At 47.1% G+C, this 19,921-nt stretch overlaps 1 protein-coding gene across 4 annotated transcripts in view; it reads left to right on the top strand.

Annotated features, from left to right (window-relative positions):
- KCTD18 (potassium channel tetramerization domain containing 18) overlaps positions 1-19,921 on the top strand; it is a 284,906-nt gene that overhangs the window by 218,450 nt on the left and 46,535 nt on the right. For all 4 annotated transcript variants that reach the window (XM_078680493.1, XM_078680490.1, XM_078680494.1 and 1 more), the window contains one exon: positions 7,973-8,075. In XM_078680493.1, the coding sequence (XP_078536619.1) occupies positions 7,973-8,075 (103 nt within the window). The remainder of the gene's footprint in view (positions 1-7,972; positions 8,076-19,921) is intronic.

Here is a 19,921-nt window from a genome sequence, read left to right on the forward strand (position 1 = left end):
AGGGAAGGGTGCATTGTAATTATATGGTAGGACATGCTCTGATGTGTGTAGCATGTTCTAATAGTGTATTTCAGCCTTTTTCGTTTTTCACTATTGAATGCTACCTGTTCTCATAGGCCAGAATGGGCAGTTAGATTATTACATTTTATAATCGAACTGACTCGGGGAACACAGTAGAAATTCGAATTTAGTATGCCTGAACTCAGAATAATAAAATACATCTTTTAGTAAAGTTTATTTTAATATTCTGTGTTGCAAATACCACTTTTAGAAAGTAGGTTTTTGCTTGCCAAACCATTGGAGCCTGCCTCTGCTGGGTTGTGTATTTCTTGTCTGGGTTTGTGAGTGACAGGGCTGGGGAATTCCAGGAGACAGGCTGGGCCAGCCCGGTGGTGAATAGAGAGATCTGCATCTAGATGGGAGGGAGGAGTTGCACCTGGGACCTGAATAGGGCTGGGCCTTCCCTCCACAATGCTGGCTCCACCCCCTGTGGCTTGGCTGATGTCTCTGCCCTGCACAGTGAAAGGAAGAAGAGAGTCATGTAAACAAGGTGCTCAGGAACTGGTTTGGACTAGGCAGAGGCCTCTCTGCCTTCAAAGAACAAAGGATTTTGGGCTATAAATATTGAGACTCTGATCCCAAGAAATTAGTTCACTTCTGGACAAGAAACCTTTCTGCCAAAGAGAAGAACCAAGGAAGCTGCAGGAGGTGTACTGCCCCTCTGCCAGTGTGCTGTTTGCTTGGTTGGCCTGCAGTGGTTGCTTCATTGCCAAGGGAAAGGAGAAGGAACTTTGTAAGGACTTTCATCTACAGAATATTCTCCAAGGGCTTGAACTGTGCTTGCCTCCTGCTGAAGTCTCAGGGACAAAAGACTTCACCTCCACCTCCCTCCTGAATTTCCTTGCTGGGACTTCTGACTCCAGTCACTTGTGTGCCGCTGGGAGCTGGAAGCGCGACGCATCGAGAAGAAGCGTGTCGCAGCTGAAATCATCGCAACGCCAAAGAAGCGAGCCTTCGTCGCATCTTCCTGGAAGCGTGTGTTCATCAAAACTGCCTTCATCGCATCACCGGAGAAGCATGACTCCATCGAGAGAGTCGCCATCACCGGAAAAACGTGTCACAGGGCCTGTTGCAGGTCCAAAGTACAGAGTCGTCGCATCGTCATCTCATCGCATCATCATCATCGCATCGCGTCATCATCGCATCACCTCATCAACTTCTCACATCGCAACTGGATCATCGCATCAAGGCGCCATCTTGCGCACCGCAACTGGCCCGCAGGCCGAGAACCTACGCATCACCTCCGCACCGGTAAGGCTCACGACGAGTCCCCTACTCTGCGCAAGCATTGAGGAAGGCCGCAACTGTTCCCCCGGGTCACGGAACCGACGCATCTCCCCTTTTGCAAGCCTTTTGTTCACTTTGCGTTACGCATATAGGTACTTTGTTGAGAACTTTGTCGCATTTACCATCAACTTGAACTAAGAGACTTTAATCATCTTTTAAGTAATCTTAAGTGTAGTATTGTGGATTTTTGTTGTTTATGGTCTTGTGTTTAAGTCTATATAAAGAATACTTATTTTTTATAAAACCTGTGTTGTGTCCATCTGTAGTGTTTTCACTGTTTTACTGTGTATATTCACAAATGCTTAACACACTGCCTCGGAGATAAGCCTGTCTGCTCGTGCCAAGCTACCAAGGGGGTGAGCAGGGGTTATTAAGGAGTGTAATCCCCTTATCCTGACCTAGAAGTAAGGGTCCCTATTTGGACAAAGGTGAATACCATTGCACACTAGAGACCCCCAGATCTAACAAATAGCAATTTATGTCTCGCTACGCCAGGACGCAGTCTCTGTAGTTGGTGCTCGACAATTTGATCCGGATTGATAGAGGGGGTTTCTTTGTGAGCGCCCGATGTGCCGTTTCCACGACGAAGCATGTGGACAGCCTTTCCTCAGGCAACAGTGACCAAAGCCAATTAGTGATGAAGCGGACCATTGAGGTACCCTCGCAGCCCTCCGGAAGGCTCACAAAGTGCAGGTTATTGCCACGGACGCAGCCCCCCGCGTCTTCCACTCTTGAGGCCATCTCCTGGGCCACCATTGCCAATTTGTTCACCTTCTTTTGGAGAGTCAATACTTGATCTTCGACTGTTGAGACGCGAGTTTATACCTCAGTAATTCGGTCAACCACATTCCGGAGGTCCTGTCGCAGCAGGGAGACTTCAGACCCTACCGCTCCAATTTGGCATCCAGGGCGTGGTTCCATAATGGCAGCCAGGAGTGCCGATTTATTGGTCGTCATTCCACCAGTATCTCCTCCAGCAGTCCCACAGGGGGCAGTCGTGTATTGGTCAAGGGTACTTTGTTTAGGGCCGGCACCACCCTGCTTATCTTTGCCCAGGATGATCGGGATGTTCTTCTGGCTACCTGACTGCAGGGCTGACGCCCACGGATTTCATCAGTGTCTATCTCTCTTCATAATGTTACTGCAGCTTGCCGTTCTTCCTATTTGCATCGGGGGATAGCCCTACGGGCCGGGCCTCACGGACTCCGGATCCTCTTATCAAGAGAGATGCGGGCGACCCTGCCTCTGAAACATCCACAGGGGATCACGCTGCTGCACCCGGACGGTGGGGGGGTGGGGAGGTCGCAGGCCGTCCAAACCTCTATGGACCCCGGTAGTGTGCCCTCCTGCTCCTCCGCTGTGCAAGATTTCAGTAAGGTGGGGTGCTGCTGGGATAAAGGATGAGGAAGTGGGGTGTCTTACCCCGTACCTCTCACTGGATCAGTGTACTAGTGACCCAGGTGGGGCCCGCACTCAACGCCTCTTCGATCACTGCCTCGCCGCTTCCCTTGGGGCTCACAAGGCTCACCCCTACTGGATTTGGTTGTGCTGCCCCAGGCCACAGTGACATTGGGGCATTGCTCTCTATGCAGTGTGTGGGCCGCGCACCACGCCTCCGAGGAATCTGCTCGGCCGGCCGCGTCCTCGCATCTGCGATCCCCAGGGTCTAGAAGCTCCCAGCTGGGTCCTCAATTGACAGGATGTCACCCTCGTGTGGCGGGGGCTCCCGATGAACACTACACTTGTGGCCAATTGGGCCCGCCGAGCACCCACCTCTATGGAAGCTGCGGGTCCCCTCCCTCCTCCCGATAGCAACGGCCACACCACTATTCCGGCTTACCTTCTTGGGTCATCAACGTCCTTCCCCACGTCTTTGGCCTCACCTCGGCCGCCGGATGATTTCAGAGGTGGGTGCTGCATCAGTTGGCCTGGATCCGTGCTGTGTTGCGATCCGTGCCGCACGCGACTCGCGATCGATCTTCAGCATGTCCACTCTCCGGCCGCTTGCCGATACGGCCTGGCCTCAGGGAGGGTTTATTCGTTCCGCTTAGGGCAGGATGTAAGACGGATCAATTGTTTTATTGAGTGGGCGAGCCTCGTAAGAGTGCGTCCGCCATGTTGGCTGTCCAAGCCACGCCCCCTTTGAATCTACCTTTTGATTAGGAGCATCTCTTGGGTCTTTTGATAGACCCTTCCTTAGAGAAGATGAAGGACACAGATGTTGCAAAATCTGCCCTGTAGTGCCCTGTAGTCCCCATCCGATCGGGGTTCTTTTTGTCGCTCCTTCTACAAGGGGCGCACCAAAAGCATACCCACAGACAACACCACAACATCGTATAGAGGCAGCAGTCAATCACCCTCTTCAAGAGGCAATAATGGAAAGGGAAGAGGTAAAGGCACCACACCCTAACCTCCCCCTCAACAAACAGTGACTTGCCTCCTCTTTCCCCGATCATTCCATACCTGTCGGGGACGTCTCTCTCAAATCCTGCCCATCTGGCATATAACTTCAGACAAATGGGTACTAGGAATTATCCAATCTGGTTATTGCCTGGAGCTAGCCATCAAGCCCCCAAACATACCTCCATGTTCACACAAAATGTCCACAGCACATACACCTCCTAAAACAGGAAGTTCACGCTCTTCTGCAAAAGAAAGCTATTGAGCCCATACCTTTACAATATCAAGGATCCGGCGTGTACTCCCTATACTTTCTAATACCCAAAAAGGACGGCTCTCTCAGGCCTATACTTGGGCCCCGAGGGTTAACTCTATATATTCACTCAGATTACTTTCACATGGTAACACTTCAACAAGTGCTCCCACTCCTACAGCAAGGCGACTTTGTGTCTACTCTAGACTTAAATGACGCATACTTCCATATTCCAATACATCCCACTCATTGCAAATATCTCAGGTTTGTGGTAGCGGGACAACACTACCAGTTCAAAGTGCTTCCATTCTGAGTCACCACTGCTCCCAGATTATTCACCAAATGTCTTTCAGTAGTCGCTGCTCACTTGCGAAGACAACATATTCATGTCTTCCCATACTTAGACAATTGGCTCATCAAAGCCAGTTCTTACCCAAAGTGTCTCTAGTACACTCAAATAAAAGTACAGTTAACTGCACAATCTCGGGTTCACAGTAAATGTGTGAAGTCCCATCTCCAACACGCAAACATACTTAGGAGCCACTCTCTAATTTCACGGCTTCAGCGCAACCAGTCATTACCAGCTCGAGTATATATGCAACTATTGGGAATGATGGCGTCTTGCATCATGATAGTTCCCCATGCAACACTTCACATGCGTTCCCTTCAAGCAGGCGTAGCACGTCAATGGAATCAGTCTCAGGGTCAATTATCACATCTGGTGGTGTTAGACGGCCGTACAAATAGCTCTCTGCAGTGGTGGAATCCACAAAACCTATCCAAATAGCAGCCCTTCATTCACCCAGTTCCACAGACCGTGCTAGCAGCAGACGCATCACTCACTGGTTGGGGAGCTCATCTCCAGACTCACACCATACTAGGTTTGTGGAGTCAAAAGCAAAAGCAACTTCATATAAATCATCTAGAGCTGCTAGCAGTATTTCTAGCACTCAAAGCCTTCCATACTCGCCTTGTAGGCAAAACTGTCCAGATACGCACTGACAACATGACAGCAATGTATTACATACATAATCAAGGAGGAAACACACACTCTCCAGCTGTCAAGCCTTGCACAAGTCATTTGGAGGTGGGCCTTACATCAAAAAATTCATCTTCTGGCAGAACACTTCCCAGGAGTAAACAAGCAGATCATAAAACTATATTCACAGGGGGGAATTTCACTCTCCGGTTCTCCTCCCATTCTTTCAATTTTTTTTTTTTTTCAGCTAGATCTGTTCTCAACACACCAAAACGCAAAATGCCCAAACTTCACCTCCAAATATCCACACTCATTGTCCATAGGCAATGCACTATGGATGAACTGGTCAGGGATATTTGCCTACGCTCTCTGCCTCTCCCACTCATTCCACTAGTGGTTCAGAAGCTCAGACTGATCCTAGTAGCTCCCACATGGGCCCATCAACCTTGGCTCACTACCCTGCCGAAGCCCTTAGTAGTTCCTCAACAAAAACTACATCCAGTCTCCTCACACATTGCTATGGAGAGATGAAACATCCAGACCCCAAAGATCTCAACCATGCGATCTGGCACCTGAAGACCTAGTTTGGCTATCCAAACCTTCCACCAGACTGTATGAATATCATTAAAGAGGCCAGAAGGCCTACCACAAGGGCTTGCTACACAGCGAATTGGAAGCGATTTGTTATATATTGTAATAACAACCATATCAACCCGCTAGATGCTTCCATTCAAAATATAATTTGTTATTTACTACACTTACAACAGTCAGGAATAACTTACACATCCAAACGCTTGCATCTCGCTGCAATAGCTGCATACCTTCAAAATAGACAGCATCTTTCCCTTTTCAGAGAACCCATTATCAAGGCTTTTATGGAAGGACTCAAATGAGTTATTCTTCCAAGGCTTCCACCTTCTCCAGTGTGGAACCTTAACATTGTCCTTACCAGACTAATGGGTCCACCCTTCAAGCCATTGCACAAATGTGAACTGCAATTTCTCACTGGGAAAGTTGCTTTTCTCATTGCTATTAAATCACTGAGGAGAAGTGGCTGAGCTTCAGGCACTAACCATGGAGGGACTATTTTGTCAAGTCCACCAAAACAAAGTGGTCCTTAGCACTAACCCCAAATTCCTACCCAAGGTGGTATCTGCCTTTCACATCAATCAATCTGTTGAATTGCCGGTGTTCTTTCCTGAACCAGATTCAGTGGCAAAACGAGCTGTACACACATTAGATGTTAAACGAGCATTATTGGATTACATAGAAAGAACGAAACCATTTTGTACAACTAAACAGCTCTTTGTGGCTTTTGCTCCACCACACAAGGGCAATCCTATTTCTAAATCAGGTGTTGCTCGATGGATAGTTAAATGTACTCAAACATGCTATGCAAAAGCAAAGAGGACTTTACCAATACCCCCTAGAGCGCATCCCACCTGCAAACTAGGGGTTACTATGGCTTTCTTAGGAAAGATCCCCATAGCTGACGTCTGTAAACCTGCAACATGGTCTACACCGCACACATTCACCAAGCACTCTTGTGTAGATGCGTTAGCGAGACAACAAGCTAATGTAGGCCGGCAGTACTTAGAACACTCTTTCAGACAACTGCAACAGCTACATGTTAGCCACCGCTTTGGGAGAATACTGCTGTATAGTCTATGCAAAGCATATGATCTACAGCTCACATGTCTCGAACGGATAATGCTACTTACCCAGTAAGCATCTGTTCTTGGCATGTGGAACTATAGATTCACAATGCGCCCATCCGCCTTCCCGGTTTCCTATACCTGTTGCAGTTATCTCTTACTTTGTATACATATGCATGGACATCTCTATTCTACTCTTATGGACTCCTTTCCAACTCTCTGCTGGTGGAGTCGATGTCCATGAGCACTATCACCGAAAGGAGGAGTCACCTACCTTGTGACTGAAAAGACTTCTACGAAGAAAAACAAAATGCAAACATCCAGACCCAACACTAGATGGCAGGAGTATGCATAGCATGTGAATCTACAACTCTACATGCCAAGATCAGCTGCTTACTGGGTAAGTAACATTATCCTTACAATCGGGCCTGGTAAGCAGCAGTATGTGCACAAAAATTGTACAAAATCATGTGTTAATTAACCTAACCCTCTCTCTCTCACAGGCTGCAATGGCGCTGAGAAAAAATCGGGTGGGGTGGGGACAGGCCGGGAGACTGGAATGATTTCAGAGCACAACCGGGAAAGTGAGTTTGTTCATTTCGGCAGCCGCGCATAACTAAAGAATTGAGCAGCTGCTATTCTCAAACCTGAAGGTGCCTCGCGCACATCCTAAAAGCCTTGCAGGAAAGTTGTGTCTGCAGTCGGACAAAATAATTAAGGAAAATAGTGCTCCCGGACTAAATAAACATACTGTGTAACCACACAAGTAAATTGTCCAGTCCTCATGGGAGGTTACAAATGCAGACAAGGTGTTAATAAGGAGGGACTGACAAGCCTATTAATGAATCAGAAGAAACCATTTAGAAAAGACAGCAACAGAAACCAATTGAAAAGATGGGCGGAGAGAGGGCGGAGCTTCAAGTCCATACCCAATACAGCAGGCCTCGCAGAGCTGCTAATGTGCTGCCCAGGCTCGACCTAAAAAGGTCTATGATGCATCCAGCGCTAATTTTTTTTTTTTTAAAGTGCGATAGCCCTGTCTTCATCATATCACTTTATAAAACATATTTTATCCACATTGCAAAGCATCTGCACTGATGTACAGCAGGGCTACAAACGATTGCCAACACTAATGGCTCTCATAGGTGAGACCCATTGGCTTTGCCAATAGTTGTTAAATTAAGGAGGTTGATGTAGGAGGTGAGTAAAGAATAAAGGGGTGGGTGAGTAGCGAATATTACAATAGATTCCTATCTCAGTAGGATATGTTTAATTTGAATCTTTTAACTTTTTGTTGCATACTAAGTTGCAGTTGTTCTTGTTTGCTATAAATTGTAGGTGTCAGCTATTGGCGTGTGCCACAGGAAATGATTGAGTGTTGGACGCTGGAGGAGAGATCTCTGCAAGGGAATCCTGACCACATGCCTGCAGTCCAAAGAAGGTATGCATATGCTGGATGTGGAAAGGGCCGTACTTTTTAGAAAATGAGCATTGTCCGTGTAGAAGCACTTTGTTCTACGTTATGCCACCATGCCCTAATAATTAGTAAATATTGAGGGATATGGGTCAAAGAGGGGAGCCAATAGATTATGCAGTATTTTGTAGTAACTTCCTATTGCAGTCAGTGCTGTTTGCTAATTATTTTGACGCTTCACTGTATCTAAATATCGGGGGGGAAATCTTATGAAATAGTAAGTAACTAGTGAGGTGGAATGCAAGATCGCTTAGACTGAGTTCGAGAGTCTTCTCCGATCACAACCAGTTTGTTTAGATTTCATTTTGCAGTTTATGCTAAATAAACGGTTATTATATTTATGACCATGTGCAACCAAACAGGCAGTGAAAAGACAATTTGTGAGTAAGTAATTTGCTAGCAGATCTGTAGGCTGTAGTAGTACAATTTTTTTTTACCATGTCTTTATAAAGAATAGTTATTTTCAGCATTTTGGACTGGGATTTTTAAATTCCACTGTTTGCCAAGATGCCTTCCCTTGTTGTGAAGTGCCTCTTCGATGGGAAGAAGATCTCTTAGGAGAATCCCCCACACGTGGTGTACAGATGTTGCCTGCCTTCACACCTTTCCTTTCTACTATAGCAGTGTCTTGTTTGAAAAACTGAAAAGGAGTCGTTTCTGAGGTCATCAAAGACCGATACTCAAACAGGGGAGATCAATTTTTCTATATGGTCCATGCTTTTGCATTAGTGTATCCAGCCAAAAAATCAAAGCCTAGTCCTTAAAGCAATTATGTTGCAGTTTTAGACACGCCGCGGCCTGTTAGAACTATGTTGCTAGTTCCGCATTGATGCACCAACAATGGTGAAAACTAAAGACTTTCAACTAAAGTAAGTGTTAACGTGCACTACATTTACCACTGTGTATCAGGGAAAATTGTGTGCCTTTATGCCAGGCAGTTTGGTACCTCCCCGCCTGCTCCCAATTGTGATTGGCTCTTTTAAGTTATTGGGCTGACAAGCTCGTTGGGATGCACCTTTGCTCTGTGCGTGGTACAGAAACCTGCGAAGATTGTCAACAGCATTACCAGCAACTCCAAATTTAAAGTGTTACTTTACTGAAGAAGGACAAATATCCTGCAACATGTTTCTAGAGCACTGGCTGCACCAACAATGGTGAATATAAAAATCTTCCAACTAAAGTGAGTGTCACCATATATTACATTTACCACCATGGTCTTGGACGAATTTTGTGCAGCTGTGCCAGGCAGTGTGCTCCCTCTTCCCTTTTTAAAATGACTAGAAATTACCTTTTTCCTTCATTTTCTGTATTCTTTATGGGAGGGGGTGGAGGGGTGGTATTTTGATCATGTTGGAATATACCTATTTTAAAACTGAGAGTGCTAAAGAAGGACCTTTTTAATTGTGCTTGATTTTACGTCATGATACTGTTTCTTCTCTAATATATTTTTTAAACTTTTTCTGAAAATATAAGTGGTGAATTCCTGAAAGCCGCAAAGTTTGCATATATTCATATAAAGGATTTACAGCTCTATGCCCCATTTACAACTCTTTTCAGTTAAGATAGTTTTAAAATGAGGCCTTAAAAATATTCCATTCTGATAGACACTTCTACCTGCAGATTCTTCACCTGTAGAATAATCTCAGCCGTAAGACGGGATCCAGAAACGTCAATGCTCTCACTTTGCTGGTAGGAGGTGCTGGCTTCATATCAGTGCCAGAAGCTGGCATCTGATGATGTCACTGAAGCCATATAGCACCCACCACAGTGAAGCATCAGTTCCCTTTTTTTCACAACCTAGAAGTAAATCCAGAGCTCGCTCTTTCCTGAGAGTCGTGACTTTACCTCACACAGAAATTACTTCGAGCAAATGTCTTGTCCGAAGCTTTTAGGCTTCAAGCCCTGTAAGGATTGCGAGGCATAGTTATCCAGTATTGGGGTATCTTTCATAGATTAACATACTTGAATCATTCTCCATCGCCAAGATGGGAGTCCCACAGGAACTGAATCAAGCAGTAGTTAGCAAATACCATAGGCTTAATGGCCCTAGGCCATGAATTTAATAGCCTATCTATGTCCGTTTATTAAAAAAAAGGACCAAACTTGAAGTACAACCAATCAGCTGTCAGCACCCTCTAGAACAGTCCCAGCAGAGGCAGTTTCCCTCAGATTTTCACCAAACGTCATGTGTGAAGTGAGTCTCCCTTAGTTCTACTCAGTTTCTTTCATCTTACTGGATTTTATTCTAGAATTATCATCTCTCCAGCATGTCTAACAGAAATGGCCTTTTCCGTCCCCTGTAAGACCTGTGGCAAGAAAGGAGCCCATGCGGATGATCCACACATGAGGTAAGACAGTGCAGGGTCTGTCGCGCTTTCGCCTGAAAAACTATGCGGGATAGAAAGTTGATGCTATTGTTATGTCTCCAGACGACTAAACATCAGAAAATATCTTCAGAGGAAGAGAGCAATGGATCTTCAAAAAAGGAGAAAGCACAAAGTTTCCTCAGAGCCTTCATTATCCTTTCCCACTACACCTTCAAGTAAGGAAAAAGACCGTCCTTGAGCCTCTTCCTCATACACTTTGAGGCACAAATCTGACAGAAAATCCTTGTTGAAGACACCATCAACAGCACCACGTTCGTCGACGACCACAAGTACCACCGTCTCAATGTCAACACCGTTGATGGCAGGAACGACGATAGCTGTTACAGGTCCCATACCATAGACTAGGATTTCTCAGACAAAGAGCCCATTAACGTTGAGCACAACGCTGACTACTGCATCGTTGACGATTATAGTGCAGACGACCATCATCACGTCGTCGAAGGCTCCATTGACGAAGGCCCCATTGATGATTGCTGCGTCAATGACGATAATGTGTACGTCAGTACCGTCCATGAAGACATTTTATGAATCCATATGGACAACACCGTTGACGGCACGGTCAATGATGGTGAACATCACAAGAGTGACCTAGACTTTCCTACTGCCTGAGGTGACTTCACTCGGTAAAGTGTCACCTTTACCTCCTTCTCACTTACTGGATATAGAGAACTCTGATGATGATGACATCTTTGGGGTATCTTATAGCCCATCCGAGTTCTAAGTTAAATGTCAGTTAGAGGACGATGACTGAGGATGAAGAGCAGTATAATCTACAAAGTTCCATAACTTTGCCTTGCCATTACTAACCTTATGACTGCCTTCCTGATTCTTGTCCTTGAGACACGTCACATCTGCCACCTTCTCTCATCCAGGATGTACAAGCAGACAGCGGTTTCCACCTCAGGGAAACCAACCTGAACCTCCTCCTCAGTCAGAACTACCACGCACACCGACTCTACCACCAGCTGACACACCCAGGATCACTCCTTGCTCACTGATCGTAGCGTCTCCCACAGACCATCCATCTTCCTCAGAAGAGGAAAGAGAAGAATGTGAAACCCCAGATCCGCTACCATCGTCGGATCCTTGGGGCAATCACTTTCCCCTCCACCACATGATCTAGCAGACTCTCCTCCTGAATATATTGGAGGGTTCCATAATTTAATGGAGAAGGTAACCACCAGGTTTCATCTGCCATGACAGTAAAGCAGGGAGACCTCTTCCTGTACAATTTCAAGGAAAAAAACTAGGCAGTCTATACACTCCATTCCCATAATCGATTACATCTGGCAGGAGGGAGTGGAAATTATGAAACCCCCTGCTACAGTATCCGCTGTGCTCCCTCGGATTGACTGGAAATACAGAGCTCCAAGAGGATTCGCCATCCTGCCTCACAGGTCATGCGAGACCGGAATCAGTCATTTCTCAGGCAGCACAGAGGAGATCTAAGAATCCGGCCACTCACATCACCACTCCACCTGTTCAGGAAGGCCGTAGATTGGATGTTATGGGAAAGCATTTTTCAGGTCTGGCGGCAATCACAGTTCGGGCAGCTAATGCCTTGGCAATAATTGGCCGATATGGTCGTCAGATGTGGTCTGACATGGGTACAATATTAGACCTCATCCCAGAAGATAGAAAGCAAGTAGCCAGAAAAATCTTACTGGAAGGAGAGGGCGCAGCATCATGGAGCATTGACTGCGCGATGAACATAACGAACACTGGCTTTCGGCAGCTAGCGGGTGCTGCTGTGTTACGATGCCAAGGGTGGTTAAAGTCTACCACTTTCAGGCCTGAAGTCTAAACAAAGATATTGGATATGGCAAAAGATGGGGACGCGTTGTTTGGCAAACACATTGACTCGCTGTTGGCTATAAAAACTGATAGACACCCCAAAATCATTAGCCACCTTGCAGTACAGAAAAGTGCCATTCAGAGGAGCCAGAGGACATGCTTCACCTCATACAGAGGTGGTTACCAAAGGGCCCAACAATATCATGTATACCAGCCACAATACGGCAAAGCTATCAACCTCCTCCATACAGTCAGTCATCGATGGCTGGGTTCTCTCACCAGGGCGGCCTCAAAAGAACACCCACCGAGGCAATGTGGAAAAACAATGATCAAGATCTGGTACCACCTTCCCACCCCTCCCATCCCATAAGTGAAAGAATTTCTAATCCTGTACAACATTGGCAGAACATAACAAAGGACCAATGGGTATTGGATCTGTTCACCTATGGCATACCCTGGGGTTCACAGAATGGCCACCAAATACTCTGCTCAGGGGAGCACCTCCTTGTCTTCACTTATTAGACTAAGAGTCCAAGGTCATGCTTTCCAAAGGAGCAATCGAAGAGGTTCTATTACCGCAAAAGGGACAGGGTTTCTACTCTTGTTGTTTCTTAATAAAAAAGAAATCCAGGGAGTGGAGACTACTACTAGACCTCAGGAAACTCAACAAATTCCTAAGGAAACAAACATTCAGGATGATAACACTAGCCGATATCTACATTGCCTCAGCAGATGAGACTTCATGACCGCTCTTAATTTGGAAGACGCATACTTACACATCCCCATCCATCAAAAACATCGAAAATGTCTCAGGTTCGCAGTAGCTGGTACCCACTTTCAATTCATGGGCCTCCCTTTCAGTCTCAAGTCGACACCAATGATATTTACCAAGTGCCTCGCCACGGTAGCTACAGCTCTGCGAACACCAGGTCACCAGGTATTTCCCTACCTGGACGACTAGCTGCTTAAAGCGCCACAGGCACTGCAAGTCACCAAAACTACAGAGGCTTGTCTACAGCTGTTCCAGAGTCTAGGATTGACAGTGAATCAAGACAAGTCAGAAGTTAGTACTGGTCATTTCAGGAAAATGGCCTGTTTCTGAAAGGAAGTTCAAATCGCCCCTAAGTATATGCTCATCAGCGATAGACCTCGTCCCGTTAGCCAGGCTAAGGAAGAGACCTCTACAGGAAGAGCTTCAGCATCAATGGTTGCAGATATCAGAATTCTTCGAAGATCAACTATAGATCACTCTGGACATGAAGGAGACCCTACAGTGGTGGTACCAGAGGGCAAATCTATTGAAAGGTCTTACCTTTATCCAATCAATCCCAGATATCATTTTAACTACGGACACCTTCATGGATAGCTGGGGAGGCCACTTTTAAGATCTCCAGATTCAGTGCAAGTGGTCCAGTGCTCAAAAACTGAAACCGATCATCAGTCTATAGCTCAAAGCCGTATTTGTACGAACAATACGACATGAATGTATTACGTCAACAAGCAGGGAAGAACCAAGTCCCTCACGCTATTGCAAGAAGCGCGAGAACTGTGGGAGTGGACAACAGCACAGGGCATCTCTCTCAAAGCCGAACACGTCCCGGGTCTTCACAACATCCTAGCGGATGTCCTCAGCAGAGCAAAAAAACAGTTGCCATGAATGGAAGCTGAATCAACAGCAACTGGACAGTGTGTTTGCACTGTGGGGAAAACCAGCATTAGACCTCTTCGTCACGAAGGACAATATGAATTGCCGCCAGTCCTATGTCAGTAGAGTCCCTTCGGGGTCGTGGGGGAAATGCCATTTTGATGCGATGGTCAGGGGTATATGCCTACGCCTTTTCCCTCCATCCCATTGATTCCCTGGGTACTTACCAAAATTATAGTGAAAAAGTGGAGTGCTGCTGTCTCTGTTCCTGGAGCTCCTTCATCTCACAGAGTCCATGCCCGTTCGTCTGTTTCCATCGCCCTCTCTCCTGATCAGAGACAAGGGTCAGATATGTCATCCGTGTGAGAAGTTGGCCTGGTATATGATGTTCACTATTCTAGTGAACACCTTGCACCAGTCCAAACAACCCTTATGGTGATGGTTGTAAGTCAACCTTATAGACCAGCTATCCTAGTGGTAGCGTGGACAGAACAGTCTTAGGCTAAAAGACTCTAGAGGGCATGTAAAGCCAGCTGTTTTACCATCTGTAACCCCTTGAATACCAAATGAAAGGACACCACACAGGATATATATAAAAAATATATGTATTTATTTACTAACACACTCCTCTGAACTCTTTATGAGATCAGAGGCAAAAGCATATAACAAGTTACACTTAGAAATACTCGAAATAACACAATTTACAGTTAGGCCTTAGGGGCGCGTAAAACCATATACTAAGTAAGTGGTATAAGAACCATGACTTTGGAAAGGGAAAGGCCTAGGGCCTAGAGGATCGCTGGGGCTACACTATCTGACCCTTAGGTTAGGAGTAGGAGGCCCACAGGCGGCGCGTGCAGAGTCAGTACTCACGCGAGAGTCAATAGTAAATCAATAGGAACGTAAAAAGGTAAGTAATGGAGTTTTAGGACACTTCTGGTCTAACTAGGATTACACAACTAGCAAAACTGGACACTAGGATAGTCAATCCCTACAGGAGCACGGAAGTACTCGCGTTACCTCACCCACGGGCTGCGGGTGCATAGGTGTCAAAGTGTGTCGGGTTTCTCGTCGTTTCCTACGGAGCCTCGGAAGAAGATGCTGCAGGCGACCAGGAGGAAGATGTCCGGGTGGATCCAAGGGTGGATCAAGGATGAAGAGGACCTGAAAGCAGAGGGGTCAGAGTCTAGGTCACTAGCCAGTGACCGGGTGGAACCAGGAAGGAACCAGATGTCGTCGAGGAGCAATCAGGTGCAGATGTGAAGCTTGTCGTTGCAGCCACGCGGACCAGGAGGCGTCGAGGACGACCAGGTGCTGGAGAGGAGCTGTCCCACGAAGGTTCTCGCAGATGGAGGGGTCGGCTTCAAGATCGGAGCCAACAAGCCTAAGCAAAGGCAACCCACGCAGGATACACAAAAGGCTTCTGGTGCAGACCAGGAGGGTCTGAGGTACTTCATATTTTCAGGGAAGCGAGGGCCAGTCAGGAGCAACCAGACCAGCGATGGATTTTCAAAGGAGTCGTCGTCAGAGGGCTACTAGCCAACGGGCCAGCAACCAGACAATGCGTCGAGCAGAACACAAGCAGAAGGGCCCCACGCAGATCTCGTGGAGTGTGGAGGGCTGATCTTCGGTGCAGGTGGAGCTCGGTGTCGGGGTGTCTCAGTCCCCAGTGCACAGCTTCGAGGATGCCTCAGGAGCTGCGCTGGTAGCAATTTGAAGACTTTCCAAGTTGCCTGTTTCCACGGATTCCGACGCCTTCCACGGTGCTCAACTGTGCTGGAGTCGTGCAGTGGGGTCAGAGGAGTTCGGGGGTCGAGGTCTTGTCAGGCTCTGCGCTCGAGTTCCGACGGGAACAAGGACAAAGCAAGCCGTCGAGTTGCTGGATTGTGCCTGGTTGCCCAGGGTGGTCACTTCTTGGCCACAAGGGAGATTCTTCAGTCTTCAGCTTCAGTTGAATGTCGAAGGGTCCAGAGTTTCGTCTTCAGTTCGATTCCAGGATTAATCTACAGTCTCCTGGGTCAGCTCCTACCTTTATACAACTAAAGGGGGCTGGCTTCCTCACTAGGTCCCTCCTATGGGTAGGACCAGGTAGGGGGGTGGTTACACCCCCTTTCCTATGTCCAGTTTCGCGCCAGAGCTGGGGCTAGAGTGCCCCAGCACCGGTTTGAACTGGACCATGCATGGAGCACCTAGTGTGCCCCATGCAGTGTCTGTTTCTTTTCAGCCCTTCCTGTCCCAATACACAAAATCCTGTCTGGGGTGGTGTTCGCACCTCTCCAGGCAGGAAACCTATTGTCCAGGCCTCTCTCGCTGGAAGGACTCCCAGCAGCAGGAGGTCAGACTTGTGTCTGTGGCAGCAGCGTCCATTTTGTGACGCTGGGGCTCTGGTTAACTTTAACCGGGATAGTCAGCAACAACATGTCTTCCCTCTAGAAGGGTGGAATGCTATCCTCGTCGCCAGAATTGGCGAGGGGGTAGTATTCCAAAGCGTATGACACCTTACACGACATGTTTAGATAAAGCCAAACCAAAGTTAGCATCTAACCGCGAAGATTATAATGCACTTAAGAGTATATGGTTTGGCAATATCATAGAACAGCTACAAGGACATGGTTCCGAAAGCTGCAGACCGGCTCAGCTCATGCTAGAGCACCTTCTCACACATAACCAAGCACTCTGCCTCCAGGATTGTTAAGGCCTGCCATAGGAGTGACTTATAGGTTACTATGTATCTATATAAAGGGTAGGTATAGGGATACTATACCTAAGCAAGGGGTGATTACACAACCTTGCCCCAGCTGAGTGATCAGCCAGTTGTGTCAGTTTGAGTGGCCAGCCAGGGGTGGCATAATACATGCTGCAGCCCCTGGTAGGCCTTGGTTACACCTATGCCCTGAGTACCTAGGGTACACTTCTACAGGGGCTAATAAGGTGAGCCAATTCCCAATTGTGGATATACCTAAGGTACATGGAGTCCATTTTACAGAGAGAGCAGATAGCCTGGGACCCTGATTAGCAGGATCCCAGGCCAACTAAGTTGAAAACCAGCTAAACACAAGGCAAAAAATCTGGGGTAACCATAGTCAGGTATCCACCTTCCTACAATCCGGATCCGACTTCTCTTCACTTACATGCCTGGCTCCTGAGTTCTTGGAGTTCAGAGAGATTATTATTTCCTAGGAATGCAGGGATATCCTCAAAGTCTAGAGCTGAAATTACTAACAAAACGTACAGATTTAAATGGAAACGATTCTGCTTCTGGTGGCAGCGAAATAGTTTACATCGGTTTCAAGTATCCCCTGAAAAGTGTTGCCATATCTCCTGTCCTTAGCAAAATCAGGTCTCACTGCACCGTGCCTCGATCTCTGGGTAAAGATGATCCTTTCATCTTCCTTTTCTCTGTGCTACTAGTCTGATAAAACAATTTATGAAAGGTCTTGTCCGCACCTTTCTTCCGATGTGTGCATCCCCTATGCAATGGAAACTCAATATAGTTCTCTCACAATTAATAAAACACCCATTTGAGTCGATTCACAGAGCTGAATTGAAATTTCTGATGTGGAAAATGGCTATTCTTCTGGCTCTCACTTCCGCTAGAAGGGTTGGTGAAAGACAGGCTTACACTATCAAGGAACCATTTCTTCAGTTCAAGGAGGATTTTGTGACTTTCAGAACTAGTCCTACCTTTATCCCTAAAGTTCTCACTCGTTTCATCGTAAAGAACCAGTTATGCTCCAAACTTTCTTTTGGAATCCAACTATACCAGCTGAGCCGGTGCTGCATACGCTTGACGTCAAGCGATGTCTCAAATTCTACCTGCAAATAACAAAAGCCATGTCAAAAACTGATCAGTTACTAGTGACTAACAGTCAAGTCTGGGAAGGCACAGCTGTCACAGAAACCACTGCAGCTAGATGGGATACAGTATTGTCATGATAAGGCTGACAAGCCTTTAAAAAGAAAGACTAAGGCACGCTCTATAGGATCCGTGTCTATATCAGCAGCTCTTTTTGCTGGAGTGACGTTCGAAAAAATTTGCTGTGCTGCAACCTGGAAAAGTACCCTCACATTCAGCTCTACTGCCTAGAGTCTGCGAAGCATTGAGATGCCGCTGTAAGGCAGGTGGTACTTTGTCACCTGTTTAGTTAAGGCGAGCCTCTAGTAAGAACGATTTTAATAACTGTGTTACAAGACTATGTGCTATTTGTTCCCTTTGTTTTTTTTAAACAAATTTTATTAGCATTTATCATTCAGCAAAATACAGGCACAGTTTCATCCAGCCAGGAAATATCCACAAATCCCAACATAGGGTACGTCCTAGTGAGTTCGTAAGTTCCCCCTCCAAGTATCTGCTTATCTTATGATTGTTTACTATGTTGTGCAGTGCTTGCTGTTCTGGATTCACAAGAATGTTAACAACCTAACAATACCCCCCCTACTACTCCACCCACCCACCCCCTACCCTGCTGGTGCCGACCTCCCTGCCACGTTAAATCTTGCTGCGTACATGGTCTGGGTCCCATTCATACTCGCCACATCCTTGTGCCTTGTTCAAAGAGCTCGCCATATGGGTGGATGTTAGGGTGCCATGGCCCAGTTATGTCTCCCCCTCAGCTCTGTCTCGATCCAGCTCCCCAGGGCTAGCCAGTTGGGATCTCGCCCGTGGCGTGCTAGGTGTTGACTCCTGGTCCTCATTCTGCAGATCATCTACCAACACCCCCCAGGCCTGTGCCCGCTCCATTCGTCCTATACCTCTTTTTGCGTTCCGAAGCAAGATTCTATGCTCACAGCTTGCCCACTTCACTAGTTCCCTTTTCCAATTGCTGACCCCCGGACCTGCCGGGGCCTTCCACTTGCTGGTGAGTTCAAGTTTCGCCAGAATGTATGCCAGGTCTTGGAACCTGGCTGTGACCTTGGTTTTAGCGGAATGAGGGAATAGGTTGAGCAGTACATGACCAGGGGTGCATGGGATATCCTTTTCTGTGACGGGTGCTGTCTCTCGAACCACCTCCTGCCAATATCCCTCTATCCTCTGGCAACTCCACAACATGTGAAGATAGCTAGCCCCTATCTTCTGGCATCGGAAGCAACTCGCATCCTCCCGACCAAAATATCGGTTAATCCTGTCAGGGGTAATATACGCCCTATGCAGAGTATAAAAACTAATTAATTGGAACCGCCCGTTGCGGGAGACCTTGGTGGCTCGAAGCAGTGTATTGTCCCAATCCTTCTCCCATTTATCTTTCAGGCTCCCCAGCGGTCCGTGGAATCCTGTCTAATGTCTCTATAAAGACATGAGACCGCCTTAATGACACCGCCCGCTAGACTAATGTATTCGCATGTAGAATGTGTAGGTGGTTCTAGTGTCCCCCGACCCCAATGTCTACGCATGGCCCCAGTGACTGCCCCATACAGCAGGAAATGCCCCTGTGGGATATCTCAACTAGCTTGAAATGCCTCAAATGTGAGAAGTTCCCCATCGCCGTATAAATCTCCTACCTTAGTGACCCCAGCGTGTGCCCACTCCTCCAAACCCCTCCACTGACCCCCATGCGGGAACGCCTCCAATAATGCTAAAGGCATCTCCGGGGAGTAAGGTCTTTTGGTTTTGGTTTTCTGAAAACACCTGATCCAGAAATGTCTTATTACCCTATGCTATGAAGTGGTTAGTGTGCGCTGCTTAATGGTACCCATGAGTGTACTCAGGACAGCTGCTCTACTCGGGGTAAACGGGGCCGTCTTCCTGCCCGGATCCAGACTTCCTGCCACCCACTGTGTGAAGCGTTGTAGCTGACCCGCCAGATAATTCTCCATATCCGGCACCGCTAGACCCCCCCACTGCCCGCGCCTTGCGCAACGTAGCCAACGTCACTCTGTGCCTGCTGGGTCCCTAGATAAAAGTGGTCAGAATAGAGTTGAGGGTTCGGAACCATGCCTTAGGGATCCATACTGGGAGCGTGGTAAAAAAATATAACAATCGAGGCAAT

Source organism: Lissotriton helveticus, chromosome 3_1, assembly GCF_964261635.1.
Source record: "Lissotriton helveticus chromosome 3_1, aLisHel1.1, whole genome shotgun sequence".
NCBI classification, from domain to species: Eukaryota; Metazoa; Chordata; class Amphibia; order Caudata; family Salamandridae; genus Lissotriton; species Lissotriton helveticus.